Source organism: Urocitellus parryii, chromosome 8 (assembly GCF_045843805.1).
Source record: "Urocitellus parryii isolate mUroPar1 chromosome 8, mUroPar1.hap1, whole genome shotgun sequence".
NCBI lineage: Eukaryota > Metazoa > Chordata > Mammalia > Rodentia > Sciuridae > Urocitellus > Urocitellus parryii.
In genome coordinates this window covers 117,236,126-117,251,088 of record NC_135538.1, presented here as the reverse complement: position 1 = coordinate 117,251,088, position 14,963 = coordinate 117,236,126, and the positions used below count along the sequence as shown (strand labels likewise).

The following is a 14,963-nucleotide window of genomic DNA, read 5'->3' as shown; positions in this document are numbered from 1 at the left end:
AGTATGCTCATTTTAAGTCCTTTGAGTGGGATAACTGAGTCAAATGGTGGTCCCATTTCAAGTTTTGTAAAGATGAACATAACTTCAAATGAGTTTAATTCTAGTCTACTATGGAGTCATCTCTACTTGTCTCATCTTATTAGGATGAGAGGCAGAGTCATATCTCAGGTGAAACAAGGCTCTCGAGGATTCCTAAATTTTTTTTATTTTTGAAGCTGATCTTTGCCTCTTTTAAAATATGATTCTACAAAGTTATCATATATTGTTTCCTGAGCCTATCTGAATATAATTTCACATAACATGACATTATATCCGAAGCAGGAAGCAAGCAGAATTGAGCACTCTTAATTTTTTTTGTGGAAATAAGTGACAAAATATTTTTATGTTCCACATAGTCAAAACTGTTCAATGAATCAGATTCTCCTATTACTATTTGAAAAATATATATAAACTTAAATTTACATCCCACTGAAAAGAGTGACATAAAATTTTTAAATCATTTATTGATGACAGGTTACCTTTATTCAGATACAGAACATTATATGCCATAAAGAGAGCCAGAGTTATAAAAAAGATCACTTAAAAGACTTTACAGATATTTGTTAAAGAAGTTAATAAGCCAAGACTACTTGAGATTATATTTAGAAGTTGATGGTCTGTATTTTAACTTTGCAAATTAATCAAATATCTTCTCTAACAAACACGTTTGTAAATGTTTATATCATTTATGTTAAATCTAGTTTACCATTTTAATTATTAAATTTTGATTGTCAATGAAAATGAATGCTAATGTTTCAAGCCACCTTTTTCTGACAAAGAAAAAAATTAAAAGCACTGGACACAATACTTTAAACATTTTATAGAAACCAACACCCTTAATTCGCTGACCACCTAGAAAAACATGTGGATTAGTAATTTTTAAGACATTTGTACTTTTATATTTCTGGGTAATTTATATTGATCTTTTGTTAAAAGTATATTTAAGTCATTAGAACTAAAAGTCATTTGAATCAATTTTTTAAAAATTTTTCTTTAAACCAGATTATATGTCTATAAGCCAGTTTGGGTAGCATATAAATGATGCATAGACACACCATGTGTGTAGACGTAGTATAGAATAGACAGGGGTGCACAAACCTACATGAAATCAAATAGGAAATAGGGGATTACATAGCTTTTTGCCATGTATATGCTCCCCACAGGTAATTGACAAAAGATCTGTAGGTGTTTATTACACATTTTATGTCAAATTAACCCTTCAGAAATTAAAACAAACCCTGTCACAGATGTCCTCAGTGTGACAGTGATCAATATATTGTAGAATAAAGGGCATAGACCTGGAGGAGTCTTGCACAGTTGGGGATGGCTGGGACAGGGTCCATCAATCACACCTGGACACTGAATCAATCTTTCCGATGGCCACTTGTCCAGCCATGAGGTAGATCTATGTCAATATCATCACTGTTTATTCTCTGTTTTAGGACCATGTGAAGGGGTCCTACAGGGGTCTTTCCTTTTCTGGTGTATTTGAGAATTCACCTTTGAATAATTAGCCTTTGAACAAAGACAGCAGTATAACACATAGGACTAAAAAACTTCAGTTACATTAAAACAAGATTAATTAGAACAAAAATATATTAATTTAGGTACATGAAATAAAGGTGAATTTACCAAAAAAAATGAGTTTAAAAAAAAGACATAATTACATGCCTGTAATTACCCTAGTAAGAGAGACACATGGAACATCCATCAGACCAGGGTTCTATTTGAGTTAGAGTCATCCAAATACTTAAAGACTGTAGAAGCCCATGAAGTCCCAACAGAGGGCGGACCTCAGGAAAAGGTTCTCAAGAAAAAAGAAAACTTGCACAGGTGGGATTTTTCCATTTTCCTTCCCTGTGCCTACTTACTTGGCCCCATTGCTTTGGGTCTGTGGGGGCACAGTACCTCAGCAAGAGCATGTGGCAGGAAGTCCCTTCACCACTGATGCAAGGAAACAAAGAGAAAGAGGAGGGGACAGAGGTCTCAGTCACTTGTCCAAGGGCACACCCCTAATAAACTAGCCTCTTTATGTGGGATCCCACTATTAAAGGTTTCATCCATTAGACTGTCACCAATTCTTTGGCATATTGGGCCTTTGGGGGACATTCAGGAACCAAACCATAACTCATGGTCCAGTGTGTCGACTCCCACCTCTTCTATTACACATTGTAACTCAACATCTCAGCCAGAATCTTAAGACAAGAGATAGAAATAAAAGGAATATAGATTGAAAAGATCATGTTTCAATTTATAGATGATGAAGTGTCTTAATTTGCAGATGACATGATTGTATACATAGAAAATCCTAAGGCAAAGAAAGTTCCTTGAACTAATAAATGAATTTAGAACACGGTAAGGTCTGAAGTCAGTTGTATTGGCATGCCCTGGCATTGTAATATTTTAGGGGGAAACCCTAAATTCCATTTATAATAACATTGAAATAAAACATTTGGGTACTCATTCTTAAAAACTAGGCAATTGTTTTAGTCAGTCTTTTTATTGCTGACTAAAGGATCTGACAAGATCAACATCACATGATGAAAAGGTTATTTCACAGCTCACAGTTTCAGAGATCTCAGAACACAAAGGGCTGACTCCATTCCTCGGGACTTGAGGTGAGGCAGCACATCATGGCAGAGGGTGCAATGGAGGAAATGGCTGCGGACATCACATCAGGTAGCAGAGACAGAGAGAGCGAGAGAGCTCTGCTTAACAAAGATAAAATATATACCCAAAACACACACTCCCAGGGACCCATCTCTGCCAGCCAAACTCAAATCCACAGGACCATTAATTTGGAGAAATGGTGAGGATAAAGCTTGAGGAATGTAGCAACAGGTCTTTTTCTGCTTAGGTCCTAAAAAAGAAGAGGCAGAATGTTTGTGTCCTGGACTCTTGGAGTTGTGGAGAGATGGTCCTCCAGGCTCAAAGAGGGTGCCTGATCTGGTGTCTTGGAGAAGGGTCCACCCTTGACATCAAGAGGGATGGTAGTTGGACATCTGAACTTGAAGATCTGGAGAAGAAGAGAGTGACCACCTCAGCATCCAGGGGAGATGCTGGGTGCACGCCTGGGCTCCTACTCTTCACAAGTCTGCAGTAGCCCCCTGTGGTCTTCAGCTACTGCCACACCTACTCTTGACCCTCTGTCTCCAAGGCTGCCAGCTGTGTAGCCAACACCCAGCCCATAGCCCCCTGTTCCTGCAGCAGCTCTTACCAAACCAAGACATCCAAGTAGACAAGGCTTGTTGCAGGATGACTGGGGTGGGCTTAGAAAAGACCATGACATTGGAGAATAATAAGTGGGAGCCTGAGAACCCGAGAATCAGAGACGAGAGCTGGGCACTTCACTTTGAGGCACAGGCCTTCTCTTCCCTCCTCTCCTTGATTCTGCCTGCACCCCAGTATTAGTGAGTGTGGCTCTGGAAGATGGGGATCCCCTTAGTCAATTATCCTCTTGCATCTGCTTCTTTTCACATTTCTTCCCTGTGTGTGTGTGCATTACTCTATGCATGTAACACAGAAGACTGTCCAAAACATACAGTGGCCTCTTGATGATGGACAGCTAATACCTGTGTGATGACCAGCATAGTAAAAACTGGAGGTCTCCTTCAGCACCCCAGCCAAACCTCTCCCCAAACAGACCCATCCCCTCTCACAGTGTTTACTAGGTTGGCCCTTCCCAGGCCTTCTTTTTTTTTTTTTTTTTTTTTTTTTTTTGGTCTGATTCATTCTCCTCACTTCTTGGGCCTTCGTTTCTTTAACGTCCCACTTTCTTCCCATGTTCACCTCTTCAGGAGGCTCCCTCACCACCCTAGGACAACACTCCTGTGGATACTCTCACTCCTGCCCCATCTGTGTCACAGCAAATGGGGAGCTGAAGCCCCAGGCCTCCATTTTTGTGCCTGATGAAATAAAATTTAGAGTCAGACATGAAAAAGACAAGCAAGAGAATTTTATTATAAGTGAAAATAAGGCTCAAGCAAAGAACACTCTCAAGGGAGAAAGAGAGTGAGTCATCCATCTCTCTGCAGATAACACAAAGAAAACTTGATACTACTTCCAAATTATTAAGTTTGATGTTTATCAGGAGAATAGGGGTCCACCTTCTGCCATCTTCATTAATCTGAGCAGGGTATTGTTTTACCCTAGTTGATCCTCTTGGTAACTGTCATGGTGACCATCCCATTCAGGGGGGCTTCATCCACAAGTGCATTCTATGTTAATATAGGAGATGGGGTCCACAACCAGGCAAACTTTACCTTAATGTACCTGTGCTACTAAAGTCTCTTCTGATATACATTGAGAATCCTGTGGCTATAAATTCCTAACTTTACAATGATCCTGCAAGATTCTGTCAGGAACTCCCCATAGATGTTTCCTTCTGGACTTCTTAATTTGTCCCTTTGCTTGCCCCTGTTTATTCTCAGGGTTGGTACACCTATTTTTTTTCCTATGAGTTCCTCATTTATATATTAGGTTTTTGTTTTGTTTTTGTTTTTGTTACCAGACATTAAGCCTAGGGGTGCTTTACCATTGAGCCACATCCCAGCCCATTTTTTAGCTTTTGTTTTGAGACAAGGTCTCACAAAGTTGCTTAGGGCTTCCATAAATTGCTGAAGCTGGCTTTGAACTTTCATTCTCCTGCCTCCCCTTGTTGCTAGGATTACAAGCATGTACCACCACTTTGCTGTTCATTAGTATTAAAGGCAATTTAAAGAAAACCACATGACCCTATGTCTCACAGGGGTAAAATTGCCACTTATGCAGTCAAGGGGAGAAATAAAGAATGTTCATGCACTTCTGCCCCTTTCAATGCTTTATTCACTCAGATTACTCAATACAATTTCACTCTATGGATTCTTAATCAAGAAAATGACAATCCTTAGTGCTAGGCACTGCAATAGACATAATCAATTGACAGTAAACAATTCTATTTTATTGATTCTAAACACTGCAAAACACATATAATCATGACAGGCTAATGACAGACATTTCCTCTGCATGCTAAATTCAAAAGTCTTAAGCCTTAGGCTTTATGTCCAGCAGATGCACACTCACTCAGACCGTGGTGACCAGGTCCAGAATCAAGGCAGGCTTTTCCTGACATGGAGTAGATGACCTGTTGAGGAGAGAGGTCATAAGGAGGAGTTGTAGCTCTCACCAAGGTCCAGACGAGGCAGAAGAGTTTGAGAGTGGTGAGGATCACACAGAGGCTCAGGAAACGATGAAAAGTGATGGGATGTCAGGTCCTCATCAAGCTCTCCAGCTGGAGTGCATCCTTGTTTTGGCTGCCTGAATCCCTGTTCATTTGCTCTATCATTTATACTAAATTTAGGGGCTTTTGACCCACCTTTCAATCTTTATCAGCTACCACCAGATTTCTTGGTGACATCATTTACCCTGGGGTCAGAAACATCTGGTCTGGTGGTCTCCACCCTGATCTTCCCCCCTTTCCCTCTTATTAGGCCAGGACAGCCTGCCAGGGGCTTCACTCTCTTTATAAGGGTGAGGGGAAGTAACTTGTTTGAGGCCATACTGGAGGGCTCTGTGGGTGTGCCTAGTGAGACTGCAGGTTAAACTGGAGTTTTTAAAATGGAGTTGCTTAGGCTCAGGCCTAAGTCCATCCTAACACCCTTCTACCTTATTGTTTTATATTCTACGGCTCATTACCAATTACCACCTAACACTAGGGTTAAAAAATCTGGCCCAGTAAAGGGGACCCTTGAACCTGGGAACAAGTCTCAGGGATTCAGTGGTACAAGGCTCCATTCAGGAATTGAGGACATGAATTTTGTTCAGGAGGTTTATCCATAACCTGGGAACCTGCCTTTATGGCATGGAGACTTGGAGGCTCCCTGGGACAAGAGTCCACTGTCGATCAACTGGGAGGAAATATATTTTATCTTGTATTTTCAGTAACAGTTGGAAATTCCAAATCTGACATGGGATAAAAGCACCAACTTGTGCACAGATCCCTGTACAGTTGCTGCAACCCTAGGGAGACCCAGGACTCCCAAATTAACACAAAAATGGCAGTTCAGATCATCTGTGCTCAGCCACATGGCCACACGGAGGCGCTGCTGTGCTGCCCTGCAAGGCTGCCAGAGCAGCTCTGAGGAGGATCAGGCTGTGGAAGGACTAGGGCAGAGATGGCTGATCTAAAGATTCCTCTTTATTTTGGTTTTGTTTGTTTGTTTGTTTGTTTTCCTCTCCAGCTTCTACATATGAAAGAAACTTTTGCTCCCTGACTTTCTGAGTCTGGTGTGTTTCACTTGGCATGATATTCTCCAGTTCTATCAGCTTATTAACAAATGACATTATTTCATTCTTCTTTATGGCAGGATAAAACGCCACTGTGTACATATAGCACATATATATCTGTTGACATATACCTAGATCTGTTGTATAACATGGATATTGGGAAATTGTGCTGCTGTAAACAGTGGTGAGTGTGCATATCTCATTAGAGTATGCTGATTTTAGTTATTTTGAACAAATATCAAGCAGTGGGATAACTGGTCATATGGTGGTGCCATTCCTAGCTTTTTGAGGCATCTTCATACCAATTTCCAAAGTGGTTGTATTAATTTGTAGGCCCACCAACAATGTTTTAAGTGTACACTTAACCCCGTATCCTCCACAGCATTTATTATTTGTATTCTTGATGATTGGTCTTCTAATAGTTGTGAGAGATAAACTCTCAATGGAGTTTTGATTTGTATTTCTCTGATATAGATAGATAGATATAGGTATATACATATATGTATATATGAAATGCCATTTGAATTTCTTCTTGAGAAATGTCTGTTTAGTTCTTTTGTTCATTTATTGGTTAGGTTACTTGCTTTTCTTCTGGCAAGTGTTTAAAGTTTTTATACATTCTGGATATTGATCCCTTGTCAGAGAGTATCTGTCAAAGGTTTTCTCCAATTCTACAGGATCTCTCTTCATTCTCTTATTTGTTTCCTTTTTCTGCAGAATCTTTTTTATTTGATATCTACTTATTGATCCCTGGTTTTATTTCTTGAGCTGTAGGAGTTTTATTAAGGAAGTTGATGCCTGAGCCAACATGTTGGAGTGTTGGCCTGTTTTCTTCTAGCAGTTGCAATGCTTCTGGTCTAATTCCTAGGTCTTTGATCTGCTTCCAGTTGATTTTTATGCAGGGTGAGCGATAAGGATCCAGTTTCATTCCTCTGCATATGGATATCCAGTTTTCCAGGTACATTTGTTTAAAAGCTATGTTTTCTCCAATTTGTTTTTGCCACCTTTGTCAAGGATCAGAAGACTGGATCTCTGTAGGTCAGTCTATATACCTTCTATTCCACTGACCTTCCTGTATGTTTTTATGCTAATACCAAGCTGGTTTTGTTATGGCAAATCTGCACTATAATTTGAGATTGAGTATTTTAATGCCTCCAGCATTGCTCTGATTAATAGCTAATAATTGCTTCAGCTATTCTGGGTCTTTTCTTCTTTCATATGAAATTTAGGACTGTTTTTTTCTTTGAGAAAATCATTAGTATTTTGATGGGGATTGCAGAGAATCTGTACATCACTTTTGGTTATATGGCTATTTTGACAATATTAATTCTGCCAATCCAAGAACATGGGAGATTTTTCCATTTTCTAGTGTCTTTAATTTCTTTCTTCAATGTTTTTATAATTTTCACTGTACACATCTCTCATTGTTTAGATGTATTCACAGTTTTTTATTTGTTTGAGGATATTGTGAATGGAATTTTCCTAATTTCTTTCTCAGTAGGATCATTATTGGTGTCTAGGATAGTTTGACTTTTGCTAATTGATCTTGAATCTAGCTACTTTGCTGAATTTATCAGCTCTAAAAGTGTGTTGTTTTTTTTTTTTTCCCTTGGGATCTTCTAAGTATAGAATAATGTCATCAGCAAACAGGGATATTGAATCCTTTTCTATTTTTATCTCTTTAATTTTCATCTTTTGCCAGATTGCTCTGGCTAGAGTTTCAAGTACTGTATTGAATGGGAGTGGTGAGATGAACTTCTGTGTCTTATTTCAGTTTTTAAAGAAAATACTTTCAATTGTTTTCCACTTAGTATGGCATCAGCTTTGGGTTTGACATATAGAATTGCAATGTTGACACAAGTTCCTTTTATTCCTAGTTTTTAAAGTGTTTTTAACGTGAATAGGTACTGAATTTTGCTAAAGGGATTTTTTTTATATTTACTGAGATGTTTATGTAATGTTTTTCTCTAATTCTAATTATGTGATACATTGCATTTACTGATTTTCATATATTGAGCCAACCTTGCAATGTTGAATGGAATTGATCTTCTTAATGGGTTTTTGAATGCAAATGCTAATATTTTATTAAGGATTTTTACATCTATGTTCATCAGGCATACTGATCTATAGTTTTGTTTCCTTGATGTGTCTTTATCTGCTTTGGTATCAGGGTGATATTGGCTTCAAAGAATCAAAACACATTTCATGTCATTAGGTAATGTATGACTATAAAGTATTTTTGATACAGAAAAATTACAAAATCTTAACCATAGTATGTTACAAGTTAAAAATAATCCAAATGCCTAGACCAGAAAAACTTGTTGCATTTCATTCTAGTCTGTTATTCTCCTCCTCCTGCAGCCTGAATGCTGCACATTTCTCCTTCTCTCCCTCTCTTTCCCTCAGATGATGAACACAGGCTACAGTGGCCCCCTGCACTGCTCTCTCTGAATAGGATTTTCCAGGTTAGTTGGCTCTGCCCCCCAAAAAGTGCATTTCTCACTTTCTCCTGCCTTCTTGCATCCCACCCTACCTCCCCATTTCTCACTCCTAGAGGATGAAATTTTTTCTCTTTTCACATGGAAAAAAAGTAGGACTCAGGTAAGGACTGCCTCATAGTCCCCTCAGAGCCTGCACATTTGAAACTGTCCCACATGAGTAAACAGCAGGAGGACCCTAGCCAGATGCCAGTGCCTTGACCTTTGACTTCCCAACCTTACTAACAGTGAGACAATAAGTTTCTGTTCTTCATAATTTCCTCAATATGTGGTGTGGTCTTATAGAAGCCCAACAGACTAAATCTCCATGAATATATTCAGGCATAACTACAATTCCACCAATTTGATCTTTGTTAAGACACCAGTCCTAGAACTCTCAGTCCTGCCAGAGCTGGACTGGATGCCTTCACAACTGGATTCAGACTGACTCCCTGGATCTCCTTCACCTCAGGGGGGAACACACTTGGCCTCCATTCTTGTGCTGGCTCCTTTTAACTACATTTCACATATCCCCTTTCCTTGGTTTTCCTCCATCATTTTTGTTTCTCACTTCATTTAGCCATATCCTATAGAAATATGGAAAAGAAAATGTTGAAACTCTAAACGTCTGAAATATCTTTAGGACACCCTAGCTCTTAGTCCAACTTTAACTTTTTTACTAGGTATATGACTTCTTTTCTGGTACTATTTTAATTGCCCAAATCACCTATAGACTTATTCATTTCTGTGACCAGTTTTAAATTTCTAAGAAATTATTTTTGTTTTCTGCATAATTTCACTACTTGTTCACAAACACCATATCTTTCTACATGTTTTAGCAATTATCTAGAGTAGTGGCAGTGAATCAAGGGAAGAGGATGGAACCAGTTGGGATCTCTCCACAGTTTACTCAGAGCAGCAGTTCTCAAAGTGTCATTTTTGGAACCACCAGAGGTGTTTAGACTATTGCACAGGATCTATATTATCAAAAACTATTTTTATAATATCACTAAAACATTATTTAAAATAAATTAAAACTCAGCAAAGTGGAAGTAATGGTACCAAACTGCAATAATAGTTATTGTGTTCTTGAGCACCTTTTAACTGTAGAAGGGAAGGCATTCCAGTTCACTTAAATATGTCCTGAAGTATGAAAAATCATTAAATTTATTAAATTGCCATTCCACTGTGCACATTATAAATACACTTATTTGATAAAAAGGGGAAGTACACATAAAACACACCTACTACATTCAACAATAGGGAGTTTGTGTCAACAAAAGCCATTTAGTGAGGTTTACTAGCGTCATCTTTATGGAATACCATTCCTGATTAAAAGAATGAATGACAGGGGAGGTATTAATTACACTTCAATATTTGGCCAATGTTCTAAAAAATGACCTTAACCTGTCCCTTTGAGATAATCCACTGACAGCAATATATTCAATGATAAAATGTATGCTCTCAAGAGGGAAAAAAAAAATCTGGGCAAACCTGCATCCACCATTATCAACCTGACAGACTCCCAAGTACTTACAACACTTTCTGGTGAAATCTGTGGTGATATCAAAATAATCAACAAAGACCACTTGATTAATTTTACTTAAATGTGTTAACACCAGAAGGTCTATATAGCTTGGTCAAACAATGCATGACTTTAAAAAATATCATGCATTAGCACAAGATCAATTCAATGTACAAGACACATCCACAGACTTTAATGGATAAAATATGGACTATTCAATGACAGTATTTTATGGTTCTTGTGGAAAAGAACTTTTAAGAAGCTAACACTTGTATCATTTTAGTGTAGTTTCAAAGATGAATACTGGGAACATTATTAAAAACATTCCTCTTATAAATATTTGTGTGAGGCTACATTTTTTTGTTTAAACCAAAGTCACAAGTTAAATGCAGAAAATATGAATATCTAGCATTCTCTGATGACAAATAAAATTGTAAAAAGTAAAATGATCCATTTTTCCTAATAAATATTTTAATTTGGGAAAAGTTATTTTTCTTTGAAACTACTGTTTCAAAGAGTGCCGCACATTTTTCATGCAATTATTTAACATGCAATTAGTTATTAGTATTCAGGAGGAATAAAATATCTGGAAAATGGCATTAACTTCTAATATGGCAAATATTGATAGACATAACCCACATAAATCTAACTACCTCTGGAGTGCACATTACTTTCTAAGAGCATATAAAGATCCTGAAACCAAAACGTTTGAGAACTGCTGATTTTACACCCTGAGGCAGAAATCAAGGGATGGTGAGACAAAGAATGATTAATAAGGAGGAGGGTTCAGGGCAAACTCCCAGCCCTGGGTGTGGCTCTCAGGGTCTAGAGCTGTGTCCCGGGTGTGGACAGGGAGCGCTGAGAATCCCTGTCTCCAGGGAGTTTCACTTTTCTCCTCCCAACCTGGGCCAGGTCATTCTGCCTGGACACTCCTGACTGGTCCACAGTTCTCACTCCCATGTCGTCTTCTCCTAAAGAAGCCAATCTTTGTCACTCCAAGTCGCAGAATCTCCACAGAGCTGCAGGACGAGGGTGCTGGCGCCCCCAATGCTGCTCCTCCTGCTCTTGGGGGCCTTGGCCCTGAGGGACACTTGGGCGGGTGAGCACATGATTGGGAGGGAAATAGCCTCCAAATGGGGGGAGCGAGGGGACCATCTGGTGAGCACTCTGGACCTGGGGAAGGTGCTTCCCCGCCGCCCCCAGCCCAGACCCTCCCCAGCATAGGACGATTCTTCCCTTCCCTCCCCTCCCGCCCCTACGTCCTGCCCTTCTGCTCCCACCGCCCCCTTAGCGTCTCTGGACCCCGCTCCTCTCCTCCTGGGTAGTCAACCTGGCACTTGGTTGGGTGGTCTCAGCGGCTCCCTTCCCCAGGCTCCCACTCCCTGAGGTATTTCGACACCTCCGTGTCCCGCCCCGGCGGGGAGCCCCGCTTCATCTCCGTGGGCTACGTGGACCACACGCAGTTCGTGCGCTTCGACAGCGACACCGAGAATCCCAGGATGGAGCCCCGGGCGCCTTGGATGGAGAAGGTGGGACCCAAGTATTGGGAACGGGAGACACAGACCGCCAAGGACAATGCACAGAGTGACCTAGTGAGCCTCAACAACCTGCCAGGCTACTACAACCAAAGCGCGGGCGGTGAGTGACTTGGGTCCATGTCAGACGTCGCGACCCCTCACGTCCCTCACAGATGGTCCCAAGAAGTCAGGAATTCCCGGGCTAAGCTTCACCCCAAGTCTGAGGGACCCGTGGAGACTCTCGACCCAGAATGCGCCCTTGGGGACTGTGACCGGTTTCGTTTTCAGTTTAAGACAAAAACCCGCAGGGTGGGCAGTTTCGGACCCTGGCTGACAGCGGGGCAGGGACAGGCTCTCACACCTACCAGAGGATATATGGCTGCGACATGGGGACAGATGGGCGCCTCCTCCGCGGGTACAGTCAGGATGCCTATGATGGCGCGGATTACATCGCCCTGAATGAGGACCTGCGCTCCTGGACCGCAGCAGACAAGGCGGCTCAGATCACCAAGAGGAAGTGGGAGGCAGCAGGTGACGCAGAGAGCTTAAGGGCCTACCTGGAAGGAGATTGCTTGAAGTGTCTTGCAGGCTACCTGGAGAAAGGGAAGGAGTCGCTGCAGCGCACAGGTATGAGCAGCTGCTGAACACCTGCCCCATCTCCTGTAGATCTCTCTAGCAGTTCCCAGGAGGAGGGGAGGAGAATGGTGCCCACTGTAGAGCATCGCCCTGCTCATAGTCCAGAGGGGAGGGTATGGGCCTGGATTCCCCAGTTCTGTACTAGAGAGGAACTGAAGGCTGCTTTCTCTGAGGACAAGTTAGGGATCTGGTCTCTCTCTCTCCCTGGCTGGTGGGAAAGACAATTAATACCTGACCCCAGGTCCCTGTCAGCAGTCTTGGCATCAGGGACAGTCAGTTCTACTTCAGCCTAGTGCCTTTGAGGTCTGACTCCAGCTTTTCCAAGTGTCCCAACCTCTATCAAGATCAGATTCTGAAGTCCCTCTCAAGGACCTGAAGCCTCTTCCACTGGGTTGTTTCAATCTGATTTTAGAACTTTCCAAGGAATAGATTGTGCCAGAAGTCTGCATCCTGTCTTGTGTCTAGGTTTTGTGCTCTCTCCCCCACCTGAATTATGTTGTTCATTACTCACGATGGTCTTATGATGGCCATGTGAGCACCGCTTCAGTGGCCCAAGAGGAAATGCCAAAATGTCTGAATTTCACAGTTCTTTTTTTCAGACCCCCCAGAGACTCATGTGACTCACCACCCTATCCCTGAAGGGGATGCCACTCTGAGATGCTGGGCCCTGGGCTTCTACCCTAAGGAGATCACCCTGAACTGGCAGCGGGATGGAGAGGACCAGACCCAGGACATGGAACTTGTGGAGACCAGGCCTGCAGGGGATGGAAACTTCCAGAAATGGGCAGCTGTGGTGGTGCCTGCTGGAGAGGAGCAGAGATACACATGCCATGTGCATCATGAGGGGCTGCCTGAGCCCCTCATCCTGAGATGGGGTAAGGAGGGGATGAGGGCACAGAGCCTGTTGTCAGGAAAGCAGGAGGCTTTCTGGAGACCCTCACCAGGGTAATGACTGAGAACAGGGGACCAGGTCCCCTCATCTAACTTCCCTTCCCCTCCCAGAGCCACCCCGTCAGCCCACCATCCCCATCTTGGGAATTGTTGCTGGTGTAATTCTCCTTGGAGCTGTTGTCACTGGAGCTGTGGTCACTTTTGTCTTTTGGAAGAAGAAAAACAGGTAGGAAAAGTCAGGGTCTGAATTTTTGTCCCACTGGTGGTTTGAAGTACCTAGTAGAAGTGTGTTTTAGCCCATGTCCCACAGGGGCTACAAAAACCCAGGTCTCTAGGGTCAATTGGGCTGGCACGACAAAACACACAAACATTTAGACCTTTTGGGGGGCATTTCAGTTCGGTTCTTCTGCCTCAACTGCAAGCTCCCACAAGAGGAACAAGAGAAAGGAAGGGAGGTGGGCAACAGAGAAAGAGCATGCCCTGAACCTTGGTTTTTATTGGGGGAGGGTGTTCCAAAGGACATTCCATCCAAATAAGGCAGAAAGGGTAGTGTTAAAGGAGAACAGGGGGGGCAGGCCACTCCCATTAGGTAATGTCCACTTCCAGAGCTTCAGTCCCCTGCCTAGCAAAGGTGAAGTCCACTTGCTTTTGTGCACAACAGAAGCCAGTTCCACACCTCCATCGCTCAAGGCTAAGGTGTTGTGCTCAGCTCCTACAGGCAGTTCCTGATAATATGCCCTGCCTTGTTAATGGGAAGTAACATCTACAAGTGTCCTTACCCAACCTGGACCCTGTTTACTTTTTGTAAGGTGCACAGAAACTAAAGGACAAATATATCCTCTTGATATTTGTGGTGGTGGGGGCCTGATTCCCAGCATTTAGAGGCCAGAAGGGAATTTTCCAGGTGAAGACAGAACTCCAGGAAAGTAATTATCTTCATCCTTACCTGTCTATTTTCTTCTTGTCTCCTGATCCTTTCCTACATCTACAGTCACAGTTCTGGAGACTTCCCCAGTGTCCAGGAGTAGGGGACACTCTCAGACCTGTTTCCAAGCTGCTCTCTCACAGGAGGCTTTCTTCCCACAGGTGTAAAACCAGACACCTCTGCTCCAGCTGCCTGTAAGTATGAAGAACAGTGATCTCCGAGACCCTGGGTGACTGTAGTGGGAAGCCATGGGGGAGCTGATCCACCCATAATTCATCCATTAGCCACGTCTCCAGTGGACTCTGACCAGGTTCTGTTTTTGCTCTGCTCAGGTAATGACAGTTCCCAGGGCTCTGATGTGTCTCTCACTGGATAAAAGGTGAGACCCTGGAGGGCCTGGAGAGGGAGAATGGGGAGACTCTGAGTTACAGGGAGTGTCCCAGGAATTTCTGACATTTTAAGTGTTTAATGGGTTGTTCAAAGTGTCTTCATTACAATGACTTACCTGAATTTGTTCATAATACTTTATTTACAGTATTTTCTTTCAACTGAGTAATACAGGATTTCCTCAGTTCTCTTCCTGCTCCCTACTGCAGTTTCAAGAGGTCCCAACTTCTCTTTGTGCAGCTGGCAATTAACCGTGTCTATATGTCTGTGTTCCTGTCATCAGATCATGAGGAAATGGAGAC

General features: G+C 42.1%; 1 protein-coding gene across 1 annotated transcript; it reads left to right on the top strand.

Annotated features, from left to right (window-relative positions):
- The first annotated feature begins 11,352 nt into the window (after positions 1-11,352).
- LOC144256566 (patr class I histocompatibility antigen, A-2 alpha chain-like) lies at positions 11,353-13,579 on the top strand. Its single transcript, XM_077801764.1, has 5 exons — positions 11,353-11,404; positions 11,677-11,943; positions 12,174-12,449; positions 13,058-13,333; positions 13,461-13,579. Exons 1-5 carry the CDS (start codon positions 11,353-11,355, stop codon positions 13,577-13,579), a joined length of 990 nt encoding a protein of 329 aa, XP_077657890.1.
- The last annotated feature ends 1,384 nt before the right edge of the window (positions 13,580-14,963 follow it).

Bases quoted from the DNA above. Each gene is read 5' to 3' on its own strand.
- LOC144256566 (XM_077801764.1), top strand. From the start codon at position 11,353: ATGCTGCTCCTCCTGCTCTTGGGGGCCTTGGCCCTGAGGGACACTTGG. The intron at 11,944-12,173 runs GTGAGTGACTTG...GGGCAGGGACAG, and splicing joins CTACAACCAAAGCGCGGGCG to GCTCTCACACCTACCAGAGG. The intron at 13,334-13,460 runs GTAAGGAGGGGA...TTCCCCTCCCAG, and splicing joins GCCCCTCATCCTGAGATGGG to AGCCACCCCGTCAGCCCACC.